Source organism: Salmo trutta, unplaced genomic scaffold (genome assembly GCF_901001165.1).
Source record: "Salmo trutta unplaced genomic scaffold, fSalTru1.1, whole genome shotgun sequence".
Taxonomy (NCBI): domain Eukaryota; kingdom Metazoa; phylum Chordata; class Actinopteri; order Salmoniformes; family Salmonidae; genus Salmo; species Salmo trutta.
In genome coordinates, this window is record NW_021822521.1 from 346,504 (window position 1) to 371,175 (window position 24,672).

Genomic DNA, 24,672 nt, shown 5'->3' on the forward strand with positions numbered 1-24,672 from the left:
GAAATCTGGCAGGAATGTTGTCAAGGCCAATCCCTTTGGAATGGTCAAGTTCTTTCAGCCTGTCTAGCACACTCTAGCACCCTCTGCAACACCTCCACCATTGGCATTTCTATCTTTTCTATAAATGTTCTAACCTTGTATTGCTACCACTGTATCGTCAAATGAGTTTCAGAGGTAGTAAGAATATGAATGTCATCTGTTACTAGCAAATTATTGATTTCATGAACCTTGTTTCTTAAGCTACATATATTACCGTGGGTTATTTTGAGCACTTTTCTTCTGGGAAGCTTACTTGGTTTCATTGCTTTACTGGGAAGCTTAGCAGCAGTAGATGTGTTCATGTTATTTATGCTGGTGAAGGGTGAGCTGCTCACAGTGGACTTCCTCCTAGGGCACATCGGCTCAGTGCTAACAGTATAAATCTGGTTCATAGGAACATGATTACTGCATGCAATAGCTGTAGGATCAGTAGAGGCATTCAGGGCAGTTAAAGGGACATCAATTAGGTTACTTATATTGTGTCTACTGACGCCCCTGGTGTAATGTACAATTACTGAAGCATTATGACAACTCTGCGTCACAATGGTAGGGATTAACCAGTCATTGTTTCCCTTTAATAAGGGACTGATTTAGACCGGAGATGAGACGCCAATCATTGTTCCACTCTAATCAGACTGATTTGGACCTGAGACACCAGTCATTGTTTCCCTCTAATCAGAGACTGATTTGGACCTGAGACACCAGTCATTGTTTCCCTCTAATCAGAGACTGATTTGGACCTGAGACACCAGTCATTGTTTCCCTCTAATCAGAGACTGATTTAGATCTGGGACACCAGGTGGGTGCAATTAATGTTTAGGTAGAACAGAAAACCAGCAGGTTCCAGACCTCGTCGGGTCAGAGTTGAATACACCTGATATAAAGACCAAGTGGTCCATCTGAGAGTGGGCCTTAGTTTGTGAATATTTACTCATCATTAATTAATACATGATTAGTTAGGTCATTTGACCAAACTAACTTTAACAGGAAGTATGCTGCCATAAATAAGTAAAGATATATTTTGAACCAAACCAGAATGTTTATTTAAACACATGAACTTTACATTTGAACTTTACATATGAACTTTACGCCTTTAGCTGCATTACACAACACAGACGTGATACCATATGTGAGCTTATTTATTCTCATTGTCCTGACATTCATTTATCCACACAATGTATTTGATGAAATGTATTTACACAAACTGTTATTAAAGGCTTTACACTCTGGGCTCACGCAGTGACTGTATCATCTAGATCATTAAATCTACATAGATTATTAATGAACATAACGATCTGTAGATGAATGAATCCCTTTAAATGAGCTGCTGACTGACTGGTAAAAATAAACAGATTTTTATTTTTATCAAAAAGTCATTACCATGAGTAAAACCTGCTAGGAAGCAGAGAGAACGTGGCAGGTTGTAGCTCTATCCGTTCTGTCATCAGTCTATGTGCTGTTCAGATCTCAGTTGCGTCTCAAATGGCATTCTATTCCCTATATAGTGATATACCCCCCCCATTGGGTCCTGGTCAAAAGTAGTGCACTACCATTTGGAACGCAGACCTTGTGTATCAAGAGAACACTGATTGTCAAGAAAAAAAAAGATGATCAGTCCTTAAAATGAGCAGCAGAAGGTTAGTATATAGTAAAACAGATCAGGAAGAGGGATTGCATAGTGAACCCTTTATGGAAAACAGAAGATCTTCAAATATTACATGACTAGCAGCAAAATCAAACGTTATTAAGGCAAATGTTTCAAGATTATAACTTGGCACATTAAAAGTCCAATAATGACTGGATTTCCAGCTCTTTCTGGTCATTGTGTCTGTTTAAAGCACACAGGGGTTAATACATGATGAGCATTTTTATAAGTCTGATAAGACATTATAAAAGGCGCATGCTAATAACATGTTATCATACATTTTAACCTGGAGGCTTTCAGTAAAGTGTCACCCAAAACAGCTTTAGTATAAAATGACTCATCGTAATGTGCATTTCTCCAAGTTCTTGCTTAACAAACACAAGCCTTTCCTTGTATGACAGAACCAATAATTAATTACAGGACAACAGTGAAACTACGTGGAGGAGTAGAAATGGGTAAAAACATATACCAGAAAACCTCATGCAATGCAGCCATTCACCCAATCACTAAGGTCTAATGTTCTTAGTGAGAGCAGCCATTCACCCAATCACTGATGTCTAATGTTCTTAGTGAGAGCTGCCATTCACCCAATCACTGATGTCTAATGTTCTTAGTGAGAGCTAACCAATGATATTGTATCAGTCCTGAAAAACAAACCCTGGATTGTAAGCAAGTATTTCATACACTTACATAGTTTCTTGAATTAAGCATTTTGTTGCTTTACACATTTAAGCACATTATTAAAAAAGGGACAGAATCCTAGCTTGTCAAAGTGACTGTTGTTTTCCAAATAAAAAAAACAAACCTATGATTTGAGGCTTGACATTATGGTAAACAACACCACCGCATATTGAAGAAAGGTGAACATGAACATAGAGCTTGTACTGCTATTTTTTTATTATTAAATCTTACAATGAATCTAGGCTACTTTATCTGACCAGGAAGTGATGTCATACGACAACAGTTGACCTGGTACACTGAGCTACAGATGATTCTTTTATCATACAGTTATTAAATACTGCCATAGATTGTTTTTCTCGTGCCATCAATAGTTCTTCTACTTTAAATTCACAGCTAGCTACCGAAATAAAACCCTTTTTCCTTCTTAAATACAAGTAGATCGGGTCTGATGGCAAATAAAATGGGCTGCTAATTCTTAATACGTTTATGTTTCAGGATGGTACAGTATAGTGACGTCTTAACACATTAACAATTTTCTGACATTTTAACTAGAAAACAAACTGATGCAAACAGTTATTTTCATATTTAAAGTGCCTTAGTCAGCCTAAATCCATACATAGATCTACATTAAATATATATGTTAACATATCCATATATTATAGAATTTACAGTAGAGCAGAACATGCCACTTTTGAAAGACTAGGGACTATAGTGGATATACGACATTAACATTCGGCTAACGGTAACAGGTGGGTGTCGTCATAGGCCTCAATGCCGGTGCTAGAAAAACGGACTCACCACGGTCATTACACATTATAAATCTTAGAAAACTATGCAAACCACCCCATTTATATCACTATGAGCAGTTTCCCTGGACTAACAAGATCTTTCAACAGAGACTCTCCATTCAGCTTGCTTTCTAGTCTAAGACTAGGCAAAAAGCATGTCTGGGAAAGGGGCCTGATGGGTAATGGTTTGTTGTGTCATGACAGAGTGAAGGTAGTTGTTCGTAGCACAAGCTTTTTGTCTACATAGTGAGTCATATCCTTTATGTGGTAATTATAACCATGATATTCAGCCCTACAGACAGTAGAACGGAACCATCCAGTCAAGTGTTACCTCATTAACTAGCTAGTAGCTACCTACTTTGTCTTCAAGGGACGGTTTCCCGAACAAAGAATAATCTTGGACTTAAAAAAAAAAAAACACTTTCAAATGGAGATTATCCATTGATTTAGACTTTTTAGTCCAGGATTTGTTGTCCGGGAAACTCGCCCTAAGTGTACTGGGAAAAGACACATCATTGACAACAATTAGTCCTGCATAAACATGAACATTATGCAACCCTGTTTGCTTGGTTAAACGAAGGCCAACTTCACACAACTACCACAATGTATAGTGAGTGATCTATACACAACTACACAGTGTAACCAGGTTGGTATCTGTGTTACACACCCAAATAGCTGTGGATTAGTTGGACGTGGTTTGCATTATCATGTGGCGCAGCGGATTGAACAGTCACTTGCTAATGCTTCACACTCCTGTCCTGGATGATATGCTGTCTGTCTCCTTCAGTCCTGGATGATATGCTGTCTGTCTCCTTCAGTCCTGGATGATATGCTGTCTGTCTCCTTCAGTCCTGGATGATATGCTGTCTGTCTCCTTCAGTCCTGGATGATATGCTGTCTGTCTCCTTCAGTCCTGGATGATATGCTGTCTGTCTCCTTCAGTCCTGGATGATATGCTGTCTGTCTCCTTCAGGCCTGTCCCAAATTATATGCTGTCTGTCTCCTTCAGGTCTGTCTTCAACTTCACCACATCTCGTCCTGGGATGGAGAAAGACAGACAGATCTAGACAGGTCCAGAAGTGTCTCTCCCCACACAGCTTCATACATGGGTAGGTAGTACCATCAATACATAAAGAACCCCAGCCCAGCCCACAGGAGACAGTGAGAAACCAGAAGGGGACAGCAGGGGGCTGTTATGTTATCAGGGTCCATCTGACGTCTCAACATCAACTAGACAGATGAGACAGGAGGACAATAACAAGATGTGTGTATCTAACAGAGTAGCTAATGTCCCCTCTCTTCTCCAAGCAGTTCTATTGGAGGCCTACAGAGGGAAGCAGTGTCCAATAGGAAAGAGACAGTGGGTGGTGGCTGGCAGAGCTTGACTGAGTCTTTCCTAGAGTTAGAAGCCCAGAGAGAGTTTCCCATAGAGTTAGAAGCCCAGAGAGAGTTTCCCATAGAGTTAGAAGCCCAGAGAGAGTTTCCCATAGAGTTAGAAGCTCAGAGAGAGTTTCCCATAGAGTTAGAAGCCCAGAGAAAGTTTCCATATAGTTCCATAAAGGCACTTCTATCTCTATGGTGTCTTTAGGGTCTGCCTTGGGTCTACTCTGCTCAGCCACGCCCCTGCCACGTGATAGCCTGCCTCTTCAGTAATCTGCTTCCTCCATGACTTCCATGACAACGGTCCTGGGCCCGGTCAGGATGAGGTTACTGACTGTCCTGTAGTCCAGAGACAGCACGTTTAGCCCGTTGACCGAGATCACAAACTGACACACCTAGAGGGAGAGGAACAGAGGAGTTAGCCATGTCTACACATGCATTTCTCTATGGGAGAAACACAGAGAAAGGGAGAGGAGAGTTAGCTCTCTATGGGAGAAACACAGAGAAAGGGAGAGGAGAGTTAGCTCTCGATGGGAGAAACACAGAGAAAGGGAGAGGAGAGTTAGCTCTCGATGGGAGAAACACAGAGAAAGGGAGAGGAGAGTTAGCTCTCGATGGGAGAAACACAGAGAAAGGGAGAGGAGAGTTAGCTCTCGATGGGAGAAACACAGAGAAAGGGAGAGGAGAGTTAGCTCTCGATGGGAGAAACACAGAGAAAGGAAGAGGAGAGTTAGCTCTCGATGGGAGAAACACAGAGAAAGGGAGAGGAGAGTTAGCTCTCTATGGGAGAAACACAGAGAAAGGGAGAGGAGAGTTAGCTCTCTATGGGAGAAACACAGAGAAAGGGAGAGGAGAGTTAGCTCTCGATGGGAGAAACACAGAGAAAGGGAGAGGAGAGTTAGCTCTCGATGGGAGAAACACAGAGAAAGGGAGAGGAGAGTTAGCTCTCGATGGGAGAAACACAGAGAAAGGGAGAGGAGAGTTAGCTCTCGATGGGAGAAACACAGAGAAAGGGAGAGGAGAGTTAGCTCTCGATGGGAGAAACACAGAGAAAGGGAGAGGGGAGTTAGCTCTCGATGGGAGAAACACAGAGAAAGGGAGAGGGGAGTTAGCTCTCGATGGGAGAAACACAGAGAAAGGGAGAGGAGAGTTAGCTCTGTTATGGACTAAACAGATACACACCTTTCTAATTTTGATTGCTGACTCACTATTGCAACAGTCAGTGTGTTGGCAAAAACAAACATGTTTTAGGACTGTTTGGCAACATGGTTCTATGGCTGCCACATGGCAGGTCATTGAGTCAACTTCAACCTTATTTCATGCAGTGAAGGAATTCTAGATCATCCCCTCGCTGCAATTTACATCAAAACACAATCCCTTATTTTTCTTGGCAACGGGTCAACCATTACCCAGAGGGCCCCAGTCACTCAGGAGTTAATACTCCTAGAAAAGAGCACTTGAGGATTTCTAAGAAAAAGCTTTTGTTAACTGTTTCATGGCCAGGCTGTGGCTGAAATGAATGAGACACTGGATCTTAGGCTGCAGAGAATTTGTAGAGAAGGAGCCATGTTAAACTGCAGGGTATAAATCATTGTTCTGTGTTACCACTGCTACAGGGTATAAGTCATTGTTCTGTGTTACCACTGCTGCAGGGTATAAGTCATTGTTCTGTGTTACCACTGCTGCAGGGTATAAGTCATTGTTCTGTGTTACCACTGCTGCAGGGTATAAGTCATTGTTCTGTGTTACCACTGCTGCAGGGTATAAGTCATTGTTCTGTGTTACCACTGCTGCAGGGTATAAGTCATTGTTCTGTGTTACCACTGCTGCAGGGTATAAGTCATTGTTCAGTGTTACCACTGCTGCAGGGTATAAGTCACTGTTCTGTGTTACCACTGCTACAGGGTATAAGTCATTGTTCTGTGTTACCACTGCTGCAGGGTATAAGTCATTGTTCTGTGTTACCACTGCTGCAGGGTATAAGTCATTGTTCTGTGTTACCACTGCTGCAGGGTATAAGTCATTGTTCTGTGTTACCACTGCTGCAGGGTATAAGTCATTGTTCTGTGTTACCACTGCTGCAGGGTATAAGTCATTGTTCTGTGTTACCACTGCTACAGGGTATAAGTCATTGTTCAGTGTTACCACTGCTGCAGGGTATAAGTCACTGTTCTGTGTTACCACTGCTACAGGGTATAAGTCATTGTTCTGTGTTACCACTGCTGCAGGGTATAAGTCATTGTTCTGTGTTACCACTGCTGCAGGGTATAAGTCATTGTTCTGTGTTACCACTGCTGCAGGGTATAAGTCATTGTTCTGTGTTACCACTGCTGCAGGGTATAAGTCATTGCTCTGTGTTACCACTGCTGCAGGGTATAAGTCATTGTTCTGTGTTACCACTGCTGCAGGGTATAAGTCATTGTTCTGTGTTACCACTGCTACAGGGTATAAGTCATTGTTCTGTGTTACCACTGCTACAGGGTATAAGTCATTGTTCTGTGTTACCACTGCTGCAGGGTATAAGTCATTGTTCTGTGTTACCACTGCTGCAGGGTATAAGTCATTGTTCTGTGTTATATTTTTCTTTACCAATCACTCCAGATGATTGGAGACGGATAGAAGAACATTTGACAGGTGACTCAAGCAGATTAATTCAGCCGTACTCTAAATGTTACTATACTGGGACTAGGATTAAGATATCCTACATTTGAGATGTTTATCCAGGTGGTTTACAGCATGAAAATTCTGCTTTAAAATGCATGTTCATCTTGTACCTGCTGAATCTGTTTAGCTAAATGTCTCCGAGTCTCAGCAGACCTCTACTGTGGTGGCCCGAGTCTCAGCAGACCTCTACTGTGGTGGCCCGAGTCTCAGCAGACCTCTACTGTGGTGGCCCGAGTCTCAGCAGACCTCTACTGTGGTGGCCCGAGTCTCAGCAGACCTCTACTGTGGTGGCCCGAGTCTCAGCAGACCTCTACTGTGGTGGCCCGAGTCTCAGCAGACCTCTACTGTGGTGGCCCGAGTCTCAGCAGACCTCTACTGTGGTGGCCCGAGTCTCAGCAGACCTCTACTGTGGTGGCCCGAGTCTCAGCAGACCTCTACTGTGGTGGCCCGAGTCTCAGCAGACCTCTACGGTTGTGGCCCGAGTCTCAGCAGACCTCTACTGTTGTGGCCCGAGTCTCAGCAGACCTCTACTGTTGTGGCCCGAGTCTCAGCAGACCTCTATTGTCACCTGTTGTGGTCCGAGTCTCAGCAGACCTCTACTGTCTCCTGTTGTGGTCCGAGTCTCAGCAGACCTCTACTGTCTCCTGTTGTGGTCCGAGTCTCAGCAGACTACTGTCTCCTGTTGTGGTCCGAGTCTCAGCAGACCTCTACTGTCTCCTGTTGTGGTCTGAGTCTCAGCAGACTACTGTCTCCTGTTGTGGTCTGTGTCTCAACAGACCTCTACTGTCTCCTGTTGTGTTGTCTGATTATATGCATTACATGGCTGTGGTTGCCATGACGGAGATGTTCTGCCTCATTCATATTATAAATGACCTCAACTCTGGCAACGTTAGACCAACATTATAAAACCGCCGCTCTAGCAACGTTAGACGTAACATTTGGAAGCAGTGAGTCAACTGTCATTATCTCCTTCCAAAGGTCCCCATAGAATGAGTGTTTATGGGCCACTTCAAGAGCTGTGACTCGCTTTTAGTGCCATACCGAGTGGATAGCCACTGTTTAAGAGGCAGCAGCATGTGATCAACGTGAGAGTCAGAGCCTGTTTTACCACAGAGGAAAGGCAGGCAGTAAACGCAAGGCTTCAGTCAGAGACTGTTTTACCACAGAGGAAAGGCAGGCAGTAAACGCAAGGCTTCAGTCAGAGCCTGTTTTACCACAGAGGAAAGGCAGACAGTAAACGCAAGGCTTCAGTCAGAGCCTGTTTTACCACAGAGGAAAGGCAGGCAGTAAACGCAAGGCTTCAGTCAGAGCCTGTTTTACCACAGAGGAAAGGCAGGCAGTAAACGCAAGTCTTCAGACTGACCAACATGGCTTATATAAGAAGCATCAACAACCATGCAGAGAGAACAGCATTTAGTGTTGCGTAACTGACTTGCTTGTGTCCAGAATATCACAGTATTCCCTATGTAGTGCACTACGTTTGTACAGGGCCCATAGGTCTATGGTCTAAAGTAGTGCACTACATAGGGCGCCATTTGGGACACAACCCTTGGCTGCACAGATCCGTTATTACTGCATCAGCTTGATTTCTATGGGATGGAGCCAGCTCTGCTCTCGACTTAGAGGAGATGAGGAGAAAGGGAGGGGAAGGGGGAGAGAGGAGAGGAGATGAGGAGAAAGGGTGGGGAAGGGGGAGAGAGGAGAGGAGATGAGATGAGGAGATGAGATGAGGAGAAAGGGTGGGGAAGGGGGAGAGAGGAGAGGAGATGAGGAGAAAGGGAGCGGAGGGAGAAACATAGCACATGTTTTTAAGGTGATAAAATGTGACAGAAGTGATACTATATCTTCCATATTGATAACAGCTTTTTTTTTTTTTACTAAAGTTATTTTAGCTACGGCTCCTTTGTCTTAGTTCACTTCTCTCCTCCCCCTTCCTTCTGCTCTGCTCTCCTCCCCCTTTCTCCCTGTTCCCCTTCTCCCTGTTCCCCTCCCTCCCTCACTCACTCCTCCCCTGGTCTCTCTCCTCACCCTGCCCCTCTCTTCCACATCTCTCCTCTCCTGACCCCTGTCTCACTTCTTCTCCTGCCCCCTCTCCTCACCCTGCCCCCTCTCTCGTCCCTCACTAATTCCCTTGGCCGCTCTCCCTTCCTCCCCCACATCCCGCCTCCCCTCCCCATTGTTTAGGTCAGTGCTCTCTACTCCCAGCTGGCAGTGGAGTGTGTGTGTGTGTGTGTGTCATGGTGCGTGTGATGGTATGTGTATGAGTGTTACATACCTTCATTCCAGCTGCAGCTGCGGGACCACTGGGGTCGACAGCCTGGATGTGGCAGGGCTTACTGCCCCGCACCACGAAGCCCCAGCCCACTGCATCCCCCACGATCTGAGGAGGCAGTCAAGTTCAAGTCAAAATGTATTTAAAAAAAGAGCATAAAAGCAAAGTAGAGAGCTAGAAACAACAGGGTTGGTGCTACAGGGGCCGGCACCGTGCTACAGGGGCCGGCACCGTGCTACAGGGGCCGGCACCGTGCTACAGGGGCCGGCACCGTGCTACAGGGGCCGGCACCGTGCTACAGGGGCATGACATGAGATGCAACAACAGTGTTGTAGGATGATTTTGATGTTTCATCATTCTCTAAAATGTATCTGTCAGGAACTGTAATGTTTGTTATGCAGAAGTAACATGAAGTGTTGTTTTTAACTGTGTGTTGTGTGTGTGTGTGTGTGTTCTGCGCGTGTCTGTTCTGTGTTCATGTATATTACTATCCTCCTGGATACTGGAATTCCCCAAAAGTAGGGGACATTTCCTACACCCCCACGAGGACAGAGGCTATTTTAGGGTTAGGGGGTAGGTTTACAGTAAGGATTATGGAAATACATTTTTTTGTTCCCCACAAGGATAGTAAACCACTGTATGCTGTGTGTGTGTGTGTGTGTGTGTGTGTGTGTTTGCACGTGCTGTAACATAGCCCTTATCAGAGCTCTCTCATGAGGCTTCCAAGAATCTACACAGACAAGCATTCCATTTCAGAACACAAGATGGTCATCTAAGGCAGAGCCCAGAGCCAATCCAGTCAGTCTGTTAGGAGTGATTATGTCCCACCCAGTCTAATATGAACTGGTATCAGTAGTTTATTCAGCCTGGTTCCCAGGTGAATATCAGACCCAGTAAGGGGGAGAATCCTCTGTGGATCAGACCATGCAGACCAGAGACTTTTCCACAGTGTGTGGGATGTGGCCATGCCATCTTCCGGTGACAGTAGAATGTTTGTGTGCGTGTGGTTTTGGGTGGCAAAGGGAAGGTATAATTACTGGAAACTTTACCAGTAAACTACCATTATTTTGGTAACGTAAGGATTTATAATAAATATCACAGGACAAAGTAAAAACCTACAGTGCCTTCAGAAAGTATTCACTCCTCTTGATTTATTACACATTTTGTTGTGTTACAGCCTGGATTAAAATGGATTAAATTGAGATTTGGTGTCACTGGCCGACACACAATACCCCATAACGTCAAAGTGGAATTATGTTTTTAAACATTTTTACAAATTAATAAAAAAATGAAAAGCTGAATGTCTTGCATCAATAAGTATTCAACACCTTTGTTATGGGAAGCTTAAATAAGTTCAGGAGTAAAAATGTGCTTAACAAGTTGCATGGACTCAGTGTGTGTGCAATAAGTGTTTAACATGTGTTTTGAATGACTACCTCATCTCTGTACCCCACACATACAGATAATTGTAAGGTCCCTCAGTTGAGCAGTGAATTTCAAGAACAGATTCAACCACAGGCCAGGGAAAAGCGGAGAAAAAAAATGTCCTGAATACAAAGCATTATGTTTGGGGCAAATCCAACATCACTGAGTACCACTCTTCATATTTTCAAGCATGGTGGTGACTGCATCATGTTATGGGTATGCTGGTTATCGGCAAGGACGAGGGAGTATTTTTTTTTAGGATAAAAATAAATGGTATAAAGCTAAGCACAGGCAAAATCTTAGAGGAAAACCTGGTTCAGTCTGCATTCCAACAGACACTGGGAGATGAATTCACCTTTCAGCAGGACAATAACCTAAAACATAAGGCCAAATATACACTGGAGTTGGTTACCAAGACGACATTGAATGTTCCTGAGTGGCCTAGTTAGTTTTGACTTAAATTGGCATGAAAATCTATGGCAAGACTTGAAAATATCTGTCTAGCAATGATCAACAACCAACCTGACAGAGCTGAAATGGGAAAATATTGTACAATCCAGGTGTGGAAAGCTCTTAGAGACTTACCCAGAAAGACTCACAGCTGTAAATCGCTGTCAAAGGTGAACTCTTATGTAAATTAGATATTGCTGTATTTCATTTTCAATAAATTTGCAAAAATGTCTAAAAACATATTTTCGCTTTGTCATGATGGGGTATTGTGTGTAGATGGGCGAGAAAAACACTATTTAATCTATTTTGAATTCAGGCTGTAACACAACATTTGAATAAGGCAATTATTTCTGAAGGCATTGTATATATACAGGGTCAGTTTAGTACCATATTAACAATGTACAGGGATACTGGAGTGATGGAGGTAGATATGTATAGGGGTAAGGTGACTATATACAGGGTCAGTACCATATTAACAATGTACAGGGATACTGGAGTGATAGAGGTAGATATGTATAGGGGTAAGGTGACTATATACAGGGTCAGTTCAGTACCATATTAACAATGTGCAGGGATACTGGAGTGATAGAGGTAGATATGTATAGGGGTAAGGTGACTATATACAGGGTCAGTTCAGTACCATATTAACAATGTACAGGGATACTGGAGTGATGGAGGTAGATATGTATAGGGGTAAGGTGACTATATACAGGGTCAGTTCAGTACCATATTAACAATGTACAGGGATACTGGAGTGATAGAGGTAGATATGTATAGGGGTAAGGTGACTATATACAGGGTCAGTTCAGTACCATATTAACAATGTACAGGGATACTGGAGTGATAGAGGTAGATATGTATAGGGGTAAGGTGACTATATACAGGGTCAGTTCAGTACCATATTAACAATGTGCAGGGATACTGGAGTGATGGAGGTAGATATGTATAGGGGTAAGGTGACTATATACAGGGTCAGTACCATATTAACAATGTACAGGGATACTGGAGTGATAGAGGTAGATATGTATAGGGGTAAGGTGACTATATACAGGGTCAGTTCAGTACCATATTAACAATGTACAGGGATACTGGAGTGATGGAGGTAGATATGTATAGGGGTAAGGTGACTATATACAGGGTCAGTTCAGTACCATATTAACAATGTGCAGGGATACTGGAGTGATAGAGGTAGATATGTATAGGGGTAAGGTGACTATATACAGGGTCAGTTTAGTACCATATTAACAATGTACAGGGATACTGGAGTGATAGAGGTAGATATGTATAGGGGTAAGGTGACTATATACAGGGTCAGTACCATATTAACAATGTACAGGGATACTGGAGTGATAGAGGTAGATATGTATAGGGGTAAGGTGACTATATACAGGGTCAGTTCAGTACCATATTAACAATGTACAGGGATACTGGAGTGATGGAGGTAGATATGTATAGGGGTAAGGTGACTATATACAGGGTCAGTACCATATTAACAATGTACAGGGATACTGGAGTGATAGAGGTAGATATGTATAGGGGTAAGGTGACTATATACAGGGTCAGTACCATATTAACAATGTACAGGGATACTGGAGTGATAGAGGTAGATATGTATAGGGGTAAGGTGACTATATACAGGGTCAGTTCAGTACCATATTAACAATGTACAGGGATACTGGAGTGATGGAGGTAGATATGTATAGGGGTAAGGTGACTATATACAGGGTCAGTACCATATTAACAATGTACAGGGATACTGGAGTGATAGAGGTAGATATGTATAGGGGTAAGGTGACTATATACAGGGTCAGTACCATATTAACAATGTGCAGGGATACTGGAGTGATGGAGGTAGATATGTATAGGGGTAAGGTGACTATATACAGGGTCAGTTCAGTACCATATTAACAATGTACAGGGATACTGGAGTGATAGAGGTAGATATGTATAGGGGTAAGGTGACTATATACAGGGTCAGTTCAGTACCATATTAACAATGTACAGGGATACTGGAGTGATAGAGGTAGATATGTATAGGGGTAAGGTGACTATATACAGGGTCAGTACCATATTAACAATGTGCAGGGATACTGGAGTGATAGAGGTAGATATGTATAGGGGTAAGGTGACTATATACAGGGTCAGTTCAGTACCATATTAACAATGTACAGGGATACTGGAGTGATGGAGGTAGATATGTATAGGGGTAAGGTGACTATATACAGGGTCAGTACCATATTAACAATGTGCAGGGATACTGGAGTGATAGAGGTAGATATGTATAGGGGTAAGGTGACTATATACAGGGTCAGTTCAGTACCATATTAACAATGTACAGGGATACTGGAGTGATGGAGGTATATATGTATAGGGGTAAGGTGACTATATACAGGGTCAGTACCATATTAACAATGTACAGGGATACTGGAGTGATAGAGGTAGATATGTATAGGGGTAAGGTGACTATATACAGGGTCAGTACCATATTAACAATGTACAGGGATACTGGAGTGATGGAGGTAGATATGTATAGGGGTAAGGTGACTATATACAGGGTCAGTTCAGTACCATATTAACAATGTACAGGGATACTGGAGTGATGGAGGTAGATATGTATAGGGGTAAGGTGACTATATACAGGGTCAGTACCATATTAACAATGTACAGGGATACTGGAGTGATAGAGGTAGATATGTATAGGGGTAAGGTGACTATATACAGGGTCAGTACCATATTAACAATGTACAGGGATACTGGAGTGATAGAGGTAGATATGTATAGGGGTAAGGTGACTATATACAGGGTCAGTACCATATTAACAATGTACAGGGATACTGGAGTGATAGAGGTAGATATGTATAGGGGTAAGGTGACTATATACAGGGTCAGTTCAGTACCATATTAACAATGTGCAGGGATACTGGAGTGATAGAGGTAGATATGTATAGGGGTAAGGTGACTATATACAGGGTCAGTACCATATTAACAATGTACAGGGATACTGGAGTGATAGAGGTAGATATGTATAGGGGTAAGGTGACTATATACAGGGTCAGTTCAGTACCATATTAACAATGTACAGGGATACTGGAGTGATAGAGGTAGATATGTATAGGGGTAAGGTGACTATATACAGGGTCAGTTCAGTACCATATTAACAATGTACAGGGATACTGGAGTGATAGAGGTAGATATGTATAGGGGTAAGGTGACTATATACAGGGTCAGTACCATATTAACAATGTACAGGGATACTGGAGTGATGGAGGTAGATATGTATAGGGGTAAGGTGACTATATACAGGGTCAGTTCAGTACCATATTAACAATGTACAGGGATACTGGAGTGATAGAGGTAGATATGTATAGGGGTAAGGTGACTATATACAGGGTCAGTTCAGTACCATATTAACAATGTACAGGGATACTGGAGTGATGGAGGTAGATATGTATAGGGGTAAGGTGACTATATACAGGGTCAGTTCAGTACCATATTAACAATGTACAGGGATACTGGAGTGATAGAGGTAGATATGTATAGGGGTAAGGTGACTATATACAGGGTCAGTACCATATTAACAATGTACAGGGATACTGGAGTGATAGAGGTAGATATGTATAGGGGTAAGGTGACTATATACAGGGTCAGTTCAGTACCATATTAACAATGTGCAGGGATACTGGAGTGATGGAGGTAGATATGTATAGGGGTAAGGTGACTATATACAGGGTCAGTTCAGTACCATATTAACAATGTACAGGGATACTGGAGTGATGGAGGTAGATATGTATAGGGGTAAGGTGACTATATACAGGGTCAGTACCATATTAACAATATGCAGGGATACTGGAGTGATAGAGGTAGATATGTATAGGGGTAAGGTGACTATATACAGGGTCAGTTCAGTACCATATTAACAATGTACAGGGATACTGGAGTGATGGAGGTAGATATGTATAGGGGTAAGGTGACTAGGCAATAGGATATATGATAAACAGAGTAGCAGCAGTGTAAATTATGATTGTATGTGCCTGTGTGTGTATGTGTGTGTGTGTGTGTGTGTAGAGTCAGTACAAATGTGTGTGCATGTTGTGTGTGTGTTGGAGTGTCAGTGTGTGAGTGTATAGAGTCCTGTGAGTGTATACAGACAGTGTAAAAATAAAATCCAATTCAAGGGTCAATTCACACAGTCTGTATAGCCATTCTGCTTGCTGTGTATCAGTCTGCTGGCTTGGGGACAGAGGGTGGTTATCAGTCTGCTGGCTTGGGGACAGAGGCTGGTTATCAGTCTGCTGGCTTGGGGACAGAGGCTGGTTATCAGTCTGCTGGCTTGGGGAGAGAGGCTGTGTATCAGTCTGCTGGCTTGGGGACAGAGGCCGGGTTATCAGTCTGCTGGCTTGGGGACAGAGGCCGGGTTATCAGTCTGCTGGCTTGGGGACAGAGGCCGGGTTATCAGTCTGCTGGCTTGGGGATAGAAGCTGGTTATCAGTCTGATGGCTTGGGGATAGAAGCTGGTTATCAGTCTGATGGCTTGGGGATAGAAGCTGGTTATCAGTCTGATGGCTTGGGGATAGAAGCTGGTTATCAGTCTGCTGGCTTGGGGATAGAAGCTGGTTATCAGTCTGATGGCTTGGGGATAGAAGCTGGTTATCAGTCTGCTGGCTTGGGGATAGAAGCTGGTTATCAGTCTGCTGGCTTGGGGATAGAAGCTGGTTATCAGTCTGCTGGCTTGGGGATCGAAGCTGGTTATCAGTCTGCTGGCTTGGGGATCGAAGCTGGTTATCAGTCTGCTGGCTTGGGGATAGAAGCTGGTTATCAGTCTGCTGGCTTGGGGATAGAAGCTGGTTATCAGTCTGCTGGCTTGGGGATAGAAGCTGGTTATCAGTCTGATGGCTTGGGGATCGAAGCTGGTTATCAGTCTGATGGCTTGGGGATAGAAGCTGGTTATCAGTCTGATGGCTTGGGGATAGAAGCTGGTTATCAGTCTGATGGCTTGGGGATAGAAGCTGGTTATCAGTCTGATGGCTTGGGGATAGAAGCTGGTTATCAGTCTGATGGCTTGGGGATAGAAGCTGTTCAGGAACCTGCTGGTATCAGACTTGATGCACCGGTACCGCTTGCCGTGCGGAAGCAGAGAGAACAGTCTATGGCGTGTCATTACATTCATTACCCTCCCCACCTCCTGTGTGTGTGTGTGTGTGTGTGTGTGTGTGTCTGACGTACTGTGAATGTCTTCTTTATGTAAGGGCCTCCTGGGGTCTGCAGCTCCTCAGGACTCACTTGTCTCTTCAACACTGCAAGGTAAACACACTGTAAGTACTGACACACACGAGTTGGGGAGGATAATGAATGTAATAAAGACACACACACACGCTGCAGAACATTCCTTCTGCAGCAGTAGCTATAGTCTCATCATGCTGTCCTGTGTGCAGGAGGACGACAACATGGCTACTGTTGAACCATTCCTCCTGCAGCAGTAGCTATAGTCTCATCATGTTGTCCTGTGTGCAGGAGGAGAACAACATGGCTACTGTTGAACCCTCCTCCTGCAGCAGTAGCTATAGTCTCATCATGTTGTCCTGTGTGCAGGAGGAGGACAACATGGCTACTGTTGAACATTCCTCCTGCAGCAGTAGCTATAGTCTCATGTTGTCCTGTGTGCAGGAGGAGAACAACATGGCTACTGTTGAACATTCGTCCTGCAGCAGTAGCTATAGTCTCATGTTGTCCTGTGTGCAGGAGGAGGACAACATTGTTCCTTTTAAATAAAAGTAGCCGAGGAAAGCATGCAGTCACATGACTGTGCCTCGAGGGACACAATTTCACTGTTTGTTAGAGCTGGTTTTAAGACATTCAGTGTGTGTGTGTAGTATAGTACTGTTGATGATATGAATACAGGTAGCTACTGTACACTTAGTATAGTACTGTTAAGGATATGAATACAGGTAGCTACTGTATACTTAGTATAGTACTGTTGATGATATGAATACAGGTAGCTACTGTACACTTAGTATAGTACTGTTGATGATATGAATACAGGTAGCTACTGTATACTTAGTATAGTACTGTTAAGGATATGAATACAGGTAGCTACTGTATACTTAGTATAGTACTGTTGATGATATGAATACAGGTAGCTACTGTATACTTAGTATAGTACTGTTGATGATATGAATACAGGTAGATACTGTATACTTAGTATAGTACTGTTGATGATATGAATACAGGTAGCTACTGTATACTTAGTATAGTACTGTTGATGATATGAATACAGGTAGCTACTGTATACTTAGTATAGTACTGTTAAGGATATGAATACAGGTAGCTACTGTATACTTAGTATAGTACTGTTGATGATATGAATACAGGTAGCTACTGTATACTTAGTATAGTACTGTTGATGATATGAATACAGGTAGCTACTGTATACTTAGTATAGTACTGTTGATGATATGAATGTACAGTGCATTTGGAAAGTATTCAGACCTTCCCCTTTTCCGGATTTTGTTACGTTACAGCCTTATTCTAAATTGTTTGTTTTCCTCATCAATATACACACACACACACACACACACACACACAATACCCCATGATGACAATGCAAAAATAGTTTTTAATTTTTTTTTTTTACAAATGGATAAAAATATGTAAATATCACATTTCCAGTATTCAGACATTTTAAATCAGTACTTTGTTGAAGCACCTTTGGCAGCGATTACAGCCTCGAGTCTTCTTGGGTATGACGCTACAAGCTTGGCACACCTGTATTTGGGGAGTTTCTCCCATTTTTCTCTGCAGATCCTCAAGCTCTGTCAGGTTGGATGGGGAGTGTCGCTGCACAGCTATTTTCAGGTCTCTCCGGAGATGTTCGATCGGGTTCAAGTCCGGGCTCTGGCTGGGCCACTCAAGGACATTCAGAGACTTGTCCCGAATCCACTCCTGCTTTGTTTTGGCTATGTGTTTAGGGTCGTTGTCCTGTTGGAAGGTGAACCTTCGCCCCAGTCTGAGCTCTTGAGCAGGTTTTCATCAAGGATCTCTCTGTACATCCGTTCATCTTTCCCTTGATCTTGACTGGTCTCCCAGTCCCTGCTGCTGAAAAACATCCCCCCAGCATAATGCTGCCACCACCATGCTTCACCGTAGGGATGGTTCCAGGTTTCCTCCGGACGTAATGCTTGGCATTCAGGCCAAAGAGTTCAATCTTGGTTTCATCAGACCAGATTAACTGCAAGCGGGCTGTCATGTGCCTTTTACAGACAGAGCTTCTGTCTAGCCACTCTACCATAAAAGGCCTGATTGGTGGAGAGCTGCAGAGATGGTTCTCCCATCTCCACAGAGGAACTCCATCTGGTTCTTGGTCACCTCCCTGACCAAGGCCCTTCTCCCCTGATTGCTCAGTTTGGCCGGGCGGCCAGCTCTAAGAAGGGTCTTGGTAGTTCCAAACTTCTTTCATTTAAGAATGATGGAGGCCACTGTGTTCTTGGGGACACAAGAACACAATGCTGCAGAAATGTTTTGGTACCCTTCCCCAGATCTGTTCCTTGAAACAATCCTGTCTCAGAGCTCTACGGACAATTCCTTCAACCTCATGACTTGGTTTTTGCTCTGACATGCACTGTCAACTGTAGGACCTTTATTTAGACAGGTGTGTGCCTTTCCAAATCATGTCCAATCAATTGAATTTACCACAGGTGGACTCCAATCAAGTTGTAGAAACATCAAGGATGATCAATGGAAACAGGATGCACCTGAGCTCAACTGAGTCTCATAGCAAAGGTCTGCAAACTTATGTAAAAAAGTTCTGTTATTTTTAATACATTTGTAAAAAATTCATTAAGGGGTATTGTATGTAGACTGATGAGAGAAAAAAAACTATGTAATCCATTTTAGAATAAGGCTGTAACGTAACAAAATGTGGAAAAGGTTAAGGGGTCTGAATACTTCCTGAAGTCACTGTAGCTAGCTACTGTTCACTGAGTATAGATGAACTCTTTCAACCCTTATAACCGACGTCTGTCCTTCAAACTCAAACCACTTCTCTTGCCCACCCACAATTCTTTGTTTTGGTGGTAGCAGCACGGAGTCAGTATGAAAGGGTTACTCTCTTCCTAGAGATTGACTCACTAACATTGACCTCAGGTAACCCCTGGACACTGCAGTGGTGTAGATTCTCTTCCACCCCACAGCTGGAATACAGGAAGAGAAGAGCTGTGTTCAGGGAGGCCATAGCCATAGAAATACAATTACAAGAACGACCTCCCGACTCAAGTCAATGAGGCCATGATGAGTGATCTGGGACCACTAATGTAATCTACAGGCTTAAGCCTCTCACGACTCTCACCAATCAGACGTTACGCGATCCCTCTCGCCAAACAGACGCGATCCCTCTCGCCAAACAGACGCGATCCCTCTCGCCAAACAGACGCGATCCCTCTCAACACTCATTTACATGACATTGAGTCCTTTAGCAGACACTCTTATCCAGATCGACGTACAGTTAGTGCAGTCATCTTCAGATAGCTAGGTGAGACAACCACATATCACAGTACGTACATTTCCCCCCCAAAAAGTATGTTTGTTTTGTCAAGTGTTGTCAATCACACTTTAATCACATACATTTCCTCAACGTCTATTTAAATCACCAAGGCTCATCTATAGCTGTAGAGGAAAAATAGCAGTTCTTGTCAGACTTCTTGGGGCAGGAAGTTGAGAGCAGCTGCCTGCATGGCTCACCCTCACCTTCCAGTGTTTGGGACTTACTGAGAAAAACCACTTCCCATCTTTTCCAAGAATCTGATTCAAAGACTTCCTGTGTATTCCAGAACAATTGTATACAGCCTCTCTCTGGCCTTCCAGCTCCTCTCCTCCATACGGCTGCTGACTGTTTAAAACTCCTTTAAAAATGGACAACAGAGAGAGAGAGAGAGAGAGAGAGAGAGAGAGAGAGAGAGAACACCGGCCTCAACCTTTTTCTCTGCATTGTGAAAAGTTAGTAATTCACCAAGAAGGCTGAGGAGTTGAGAGGATCAGAGTTAAACTAAAGCAGATGGGATTTAGTTTATGTAATCACTTTAGTAAGGTTTTTGGTAGCTAGTCTAAATATACATGCCAACCTCCATGTGCCAGTGTGACTTGGTTGTAAAAGAGTAATCAGATATGATTAAAAACGTCCATGTTGTGAATGAACAGTGTATTGTTCTGGGTCAAAGCCTGTGTCCCGGTGTAAGGCAGTGACAAGGTATTTTTATTCCAGCTGTTCCAACCAGTTGGGGCCACGGCAGAGACCCCCCGCTCTGTTGGGGCCACGGCAGAGACCCCCCGCTCCGTTGGGGCCACGGCAGAGACCCCCGCTCTGTTGGGGCCACGGCAGAGACCCCCCCGCTCTGTTGGGGCCACGGCAGAGACCCCCCTCTCCGTTGTCATGGTGCTGACTGCTGGGATTTGTCATAGTGGGTGGGGGGTTGTGTGTGACAGTATAAACAGTCCATCTCTGTCCCGGTGCTGTGCGACGGTATTAACAGTCCATCTCTGTCCCGGTGCTGTGCGACGGTATTAACAGTCCATCTCTGTCCCGGTGATGTGCGACGGTATTAACAGTCCATCTCTGTCCCGGTGATGTGTGACGGTATTAACAGTCCATCTCCATCCCGGTGATGTGCGACGGTATTAACAGTCCATCTCTGTCCCGGTGCTGTGCGACGGTATTAACAGTCCATCTCCGTCCCGGTGATGTGCGACGGTATTAACAGTCCATCTCTGTCCCGGTGATGTGCGACGGTATTAACAGTCCATCTCTGTCCCGGTGATGTGCGACGGTATTAACAGTCCATCTCTGTCCCGGTGATGTGCGACGGTATTAACAGTCCATCTCTGTCCCGGTGATGTGCGACGGTATTAACAGTCCATCTCTGTCCCGGTGATGTGCGACGGTATTAACAGTCCATCTCTGTCCCGGTGATGTGCGACGGTATTAATAGTCCCCCTCTGTCCCGGTGATGTGTGACAGTATTAACAGTCCATCTCTGTCCCGGTGATGTGCGACGGTATAAACAGTCCATCTCTGTCCCGGTGATGTGCGACGGTATAAACAGTCCATCTCTGTCCCGGTGATGTGCGACGGTATTAATAGTCCCCCTCTGTCCCGGTGATGTGTGACAGTATTAACAGTCCATCTCTGTCCCGGTGATGTGCGACGGTATAAACAGTCCATCTCTGTCCCGGTGATGTGCGACGGTATAAACAGTCCATCTCTGTCCCGGTGATGTGTGACAGTATTAACAGTCCATCTCTGTCCCGGTGATGTGTGACGGTATTAAAAGTCCCCCTCTGTCCTGGTGCTGTGCGACGGTATAAACAGTCCCCCTCTGTCTCAGTGGGGAGTGCAGCACCTCAGGCAGGCCTGCTGGTGTAAGTCCCCAGCTGCCCCACAGTGAGTGAGTGTCTGTATATGTGTGTGTGTGTGTGTGACTGCCAACTAAGGGCTACTCCCCCTGTTCCAGCTCCTGCTAGAATAACCCTTATTGGGTCATATGGTTCATACTGTAGACACACACTTTCCATTTCTCAGCTCATGTTGTAGGTGAGGGGAGGTCAGGAGAGAGTTCAACAGGAAGAAATAGCAGGACTCCCCCGTGGCTAACCTGAAATATCCATGCACGCTCGCACACTAGCTAATGAAACGTTTACGGTCACAGACAAAAACACACAACTTTCCCCTGATCTAACCCTGGCCTCAAACCCTGTCACCCACAACTTTCCCCTGATCTAACCCTGGCCTCAAACCCTGTCACCCACAACTTTCCCCTGATCTAACCCTGGCCTCAAACCCTGTCACCCACAACTTTCCCCTGATCTAACCCTGGCCTCAAACCCTGTCACCCACAACTTTCCCCTGATCTAACCCTGGCCTCAAACCCTGTCACCCACAACTTTCCCCTGACCTAACCCTGGCCTCAAACCCTGTCACCCACAACTTTCCCCTGATCTAACCCTGGCCTCAAACCCTGTCACCCACAACTTTCCCCTGATCTAACCCTGGCCTCAAACCCTGTCACCCACAACTTTCCCCTGATCTAACCCTGGCCTCAAACCCTGTCACCCACAACTTTCCCCTGACCTAACCCTGGCCTCAAACCCTGTCACCCACAACTTTCCCCTGATCTAACCCTGGCCTCAAACCCTGTCACCCACAACTTTCCCCTGATCTAACCCTGGCCTCAAACCCTGTCACCCACAACTTTCCCCTGACCTAACCCTGGCCTCAAACCCTGTCACCCACAACTTTCCCCTGACCTAACCCTGGCCTCAAACCCTGTCACCCACAACTTTCCCCTGATCTAACCCTGGCCTCAAACCCTGTCACCCACAACTTTCCCCTGATCTAACCCTGGCCTCAAACCCTGTCACCCACAGACTCACAACTTTCAACACCCTTCTCTCTCATTCAGAGAAATAGGAGAACACAATGTCCCGAAGACAGCATTAACACACAGCTACACACAGCTACACACAGCTACACACAGCTGTTGAGGACAGACGTTCTGCTAGCAGAACCAGCTTAGCCAACATCCAATCGAACTGCAGGGCGCGAAATACAAAACATCAAATAATTTCAATTTCTCAAACATACGACTATTTTACACCATTTTAAAAAGATACACTTCTCCTTAATGTAACCACATTGTCCAATTTCAAAAAGGCTTTACAGCGAAAGCAAAACATTAGATTATGTTAGGAGAGTACATAGACAAAAATAACCACACCGACATTTTCCAAGCAAGGAAATGTGTCACAAAAACCCAAAACCACAGCTAAATGAAGCACTAACCTTTGACGATCTTCATCAGATGACACTCCTAGGACATCATGTTACACAATACATGTATGTTTTGTTCGATAAAGTTCATATTTATATCCAAAAACAGCATTTTACATTGGCGTGTGATGTTCAGAAAATGTATTCCCACCAAAAACTTCCGGTGAATGAGCACATCAATTTACAGAAATACTCATCATAAACGTTGACAAAATACATAACAATAATTTAAAGAATTATAGATGCACTACTCCTTGATGCAACCGCAGTGCCAGATTTTAAAATAGCTTTACGGAGAAAGCACATTTTTCAATATTCTGAGTACATCGCTCAGCCATCAAAGCCAGCTATTCAGACACCCGCCAAGTTCTGGGGTCAACTGAACTCAGAATTAGTATTATAAATATTCTCTTACCTTTGCTGATCTTCGTCAGAATGCACTCCCAGGCCTGCTACTTCCACAAGAAATGTTATTTTTGTTCGAAATAATCCATATTTATGTCCAAATACCTCCGTTTTGTTCGTGCGTTCAGGTCACTATCCAAAGGCATAATGCGCGAGCGTAATTCGAGACACGAAAAGTCCAAATGTTGCATTACCGTTAGTAGAAACATGTCAGTCGTTGTTTACAATCAATCTTTAGGGTATTTTTAACGTAGAAATGCGATAATATTCCAACCGGAAAATAGCGTATTCATTCCAGGAGAAAAAGGAACGGCGCGCTCGCTGGATCGCACATCACCAAGCCCTTTGTCCTCAGGCAGTCCACTCATTGACTGAGCTACTATTTTCTGCCCAGTAACAGGAGAATGATGAAAAAAAACTTTCTGAAGGCTGTTGACAGCCAATGGAAGCCTTAGGAAGTGCAACGTGACCCCAGACACTGTAGTTTCGATAGGGATTCAAAAGAACTACAATTCTCAGATCTCCCACTTCCTGGTTGGATTTTTCTCAGGTTTTTGCCTGCCATATGAGGTCTGTTATACTCACAGACATCATTCAAATAGTTTTAGAAAATTCAGAGTGTTTTCTATCCAAATCTAATAATAATATGCATATTCTAGTTTCTGGGCCCGAGTAGTAACCAGTTTAATTTGGGTACGTTTTTTATCCGGCCGTGAAAATACTGCCCCCTACAGTCTCCTACCCAAGTCTAGAGCCTGGATATCTGAAACACAGTCTCCTACCCAAGTCTAGAGCCTGGATATCTGAAACACAGCCTCCTATACAAGTCTAGAGCCTGGACATCTGAAACACAGCCTTCTATACAAGTCTAGAGCCTGGATATCTGAAACACAGCCTCCTATACAAGACTAGAGCCTGGATATCTGAAACACAGCCTTCTATACAAGTCTAGAGCCTGGATATCTGAAACACAGCCTTCTATACAAGTCTAGAGCCTGGATATCTTTAGGCTAAAAGACAGCAGAACGGAAAAGGGTTTAGAAGTCTGACCCACAGGATAGAAAACTAAAGGGTTAAACAGATTGTACACTTCAGATAATACAGCCAT

At 44.0% G+C, this 24,672-nt stretch overlaps 1 protein-coding gene and 1 long non-coding RNA gene across 5 annotated transcripts in view; both read right to left on the reverse strand.

Annotated features, from left to right (window-relative positions):
* Positions 1-1,058: 1,058 nt before the first annotated feature.
* Positions 1,059-24,672, reverse strand: part of LOC115182470 (DEP domain-containing mTOR-interacting protein) — a 62,859-nt gene continuing 39,245 nt past the window's right edge. For 2 of the 4 annotated variants that reach the window (XM_029744070.1, XM_029744068.1), the window contains exons 9-11: positions 16,568-16,638; positions 9,473-9,577; positions 1,059-4,928 (exon numbers count right to left, since the gene is read on the reverse strand). In XM_029744070.1, the coding sequence (XP_029599930.1) occupies positions 4,800-4,928; positions 9,473-9,577; positions 16,568-16,638 (305 nt within the window). In that variant the 3' untranslated portion in view covers positions 1,059-4,799. The remainder of the gene's footprint in view (positions 4,929-9,472; positions 9,578-16,567; positions 16,639-24,672) is intronic. The other 2 variants (XM_029744071.1, XM_029744072.1) reach the window with 2 other exon arrangements.
* LOC115182472 (uncharacterized) lies at positions 7,022-8,915 on the reverse strand. The gene is made up of 2 exons (XR_003873750.1): positions 7,792-8,915; positions 7,022-7,753 (listed from the first exon to the last, which is right to left on the reverse strand). It is a non-coding gene; the product is annotated as an uncharacterized LOC115182472 (long non-coding RNA).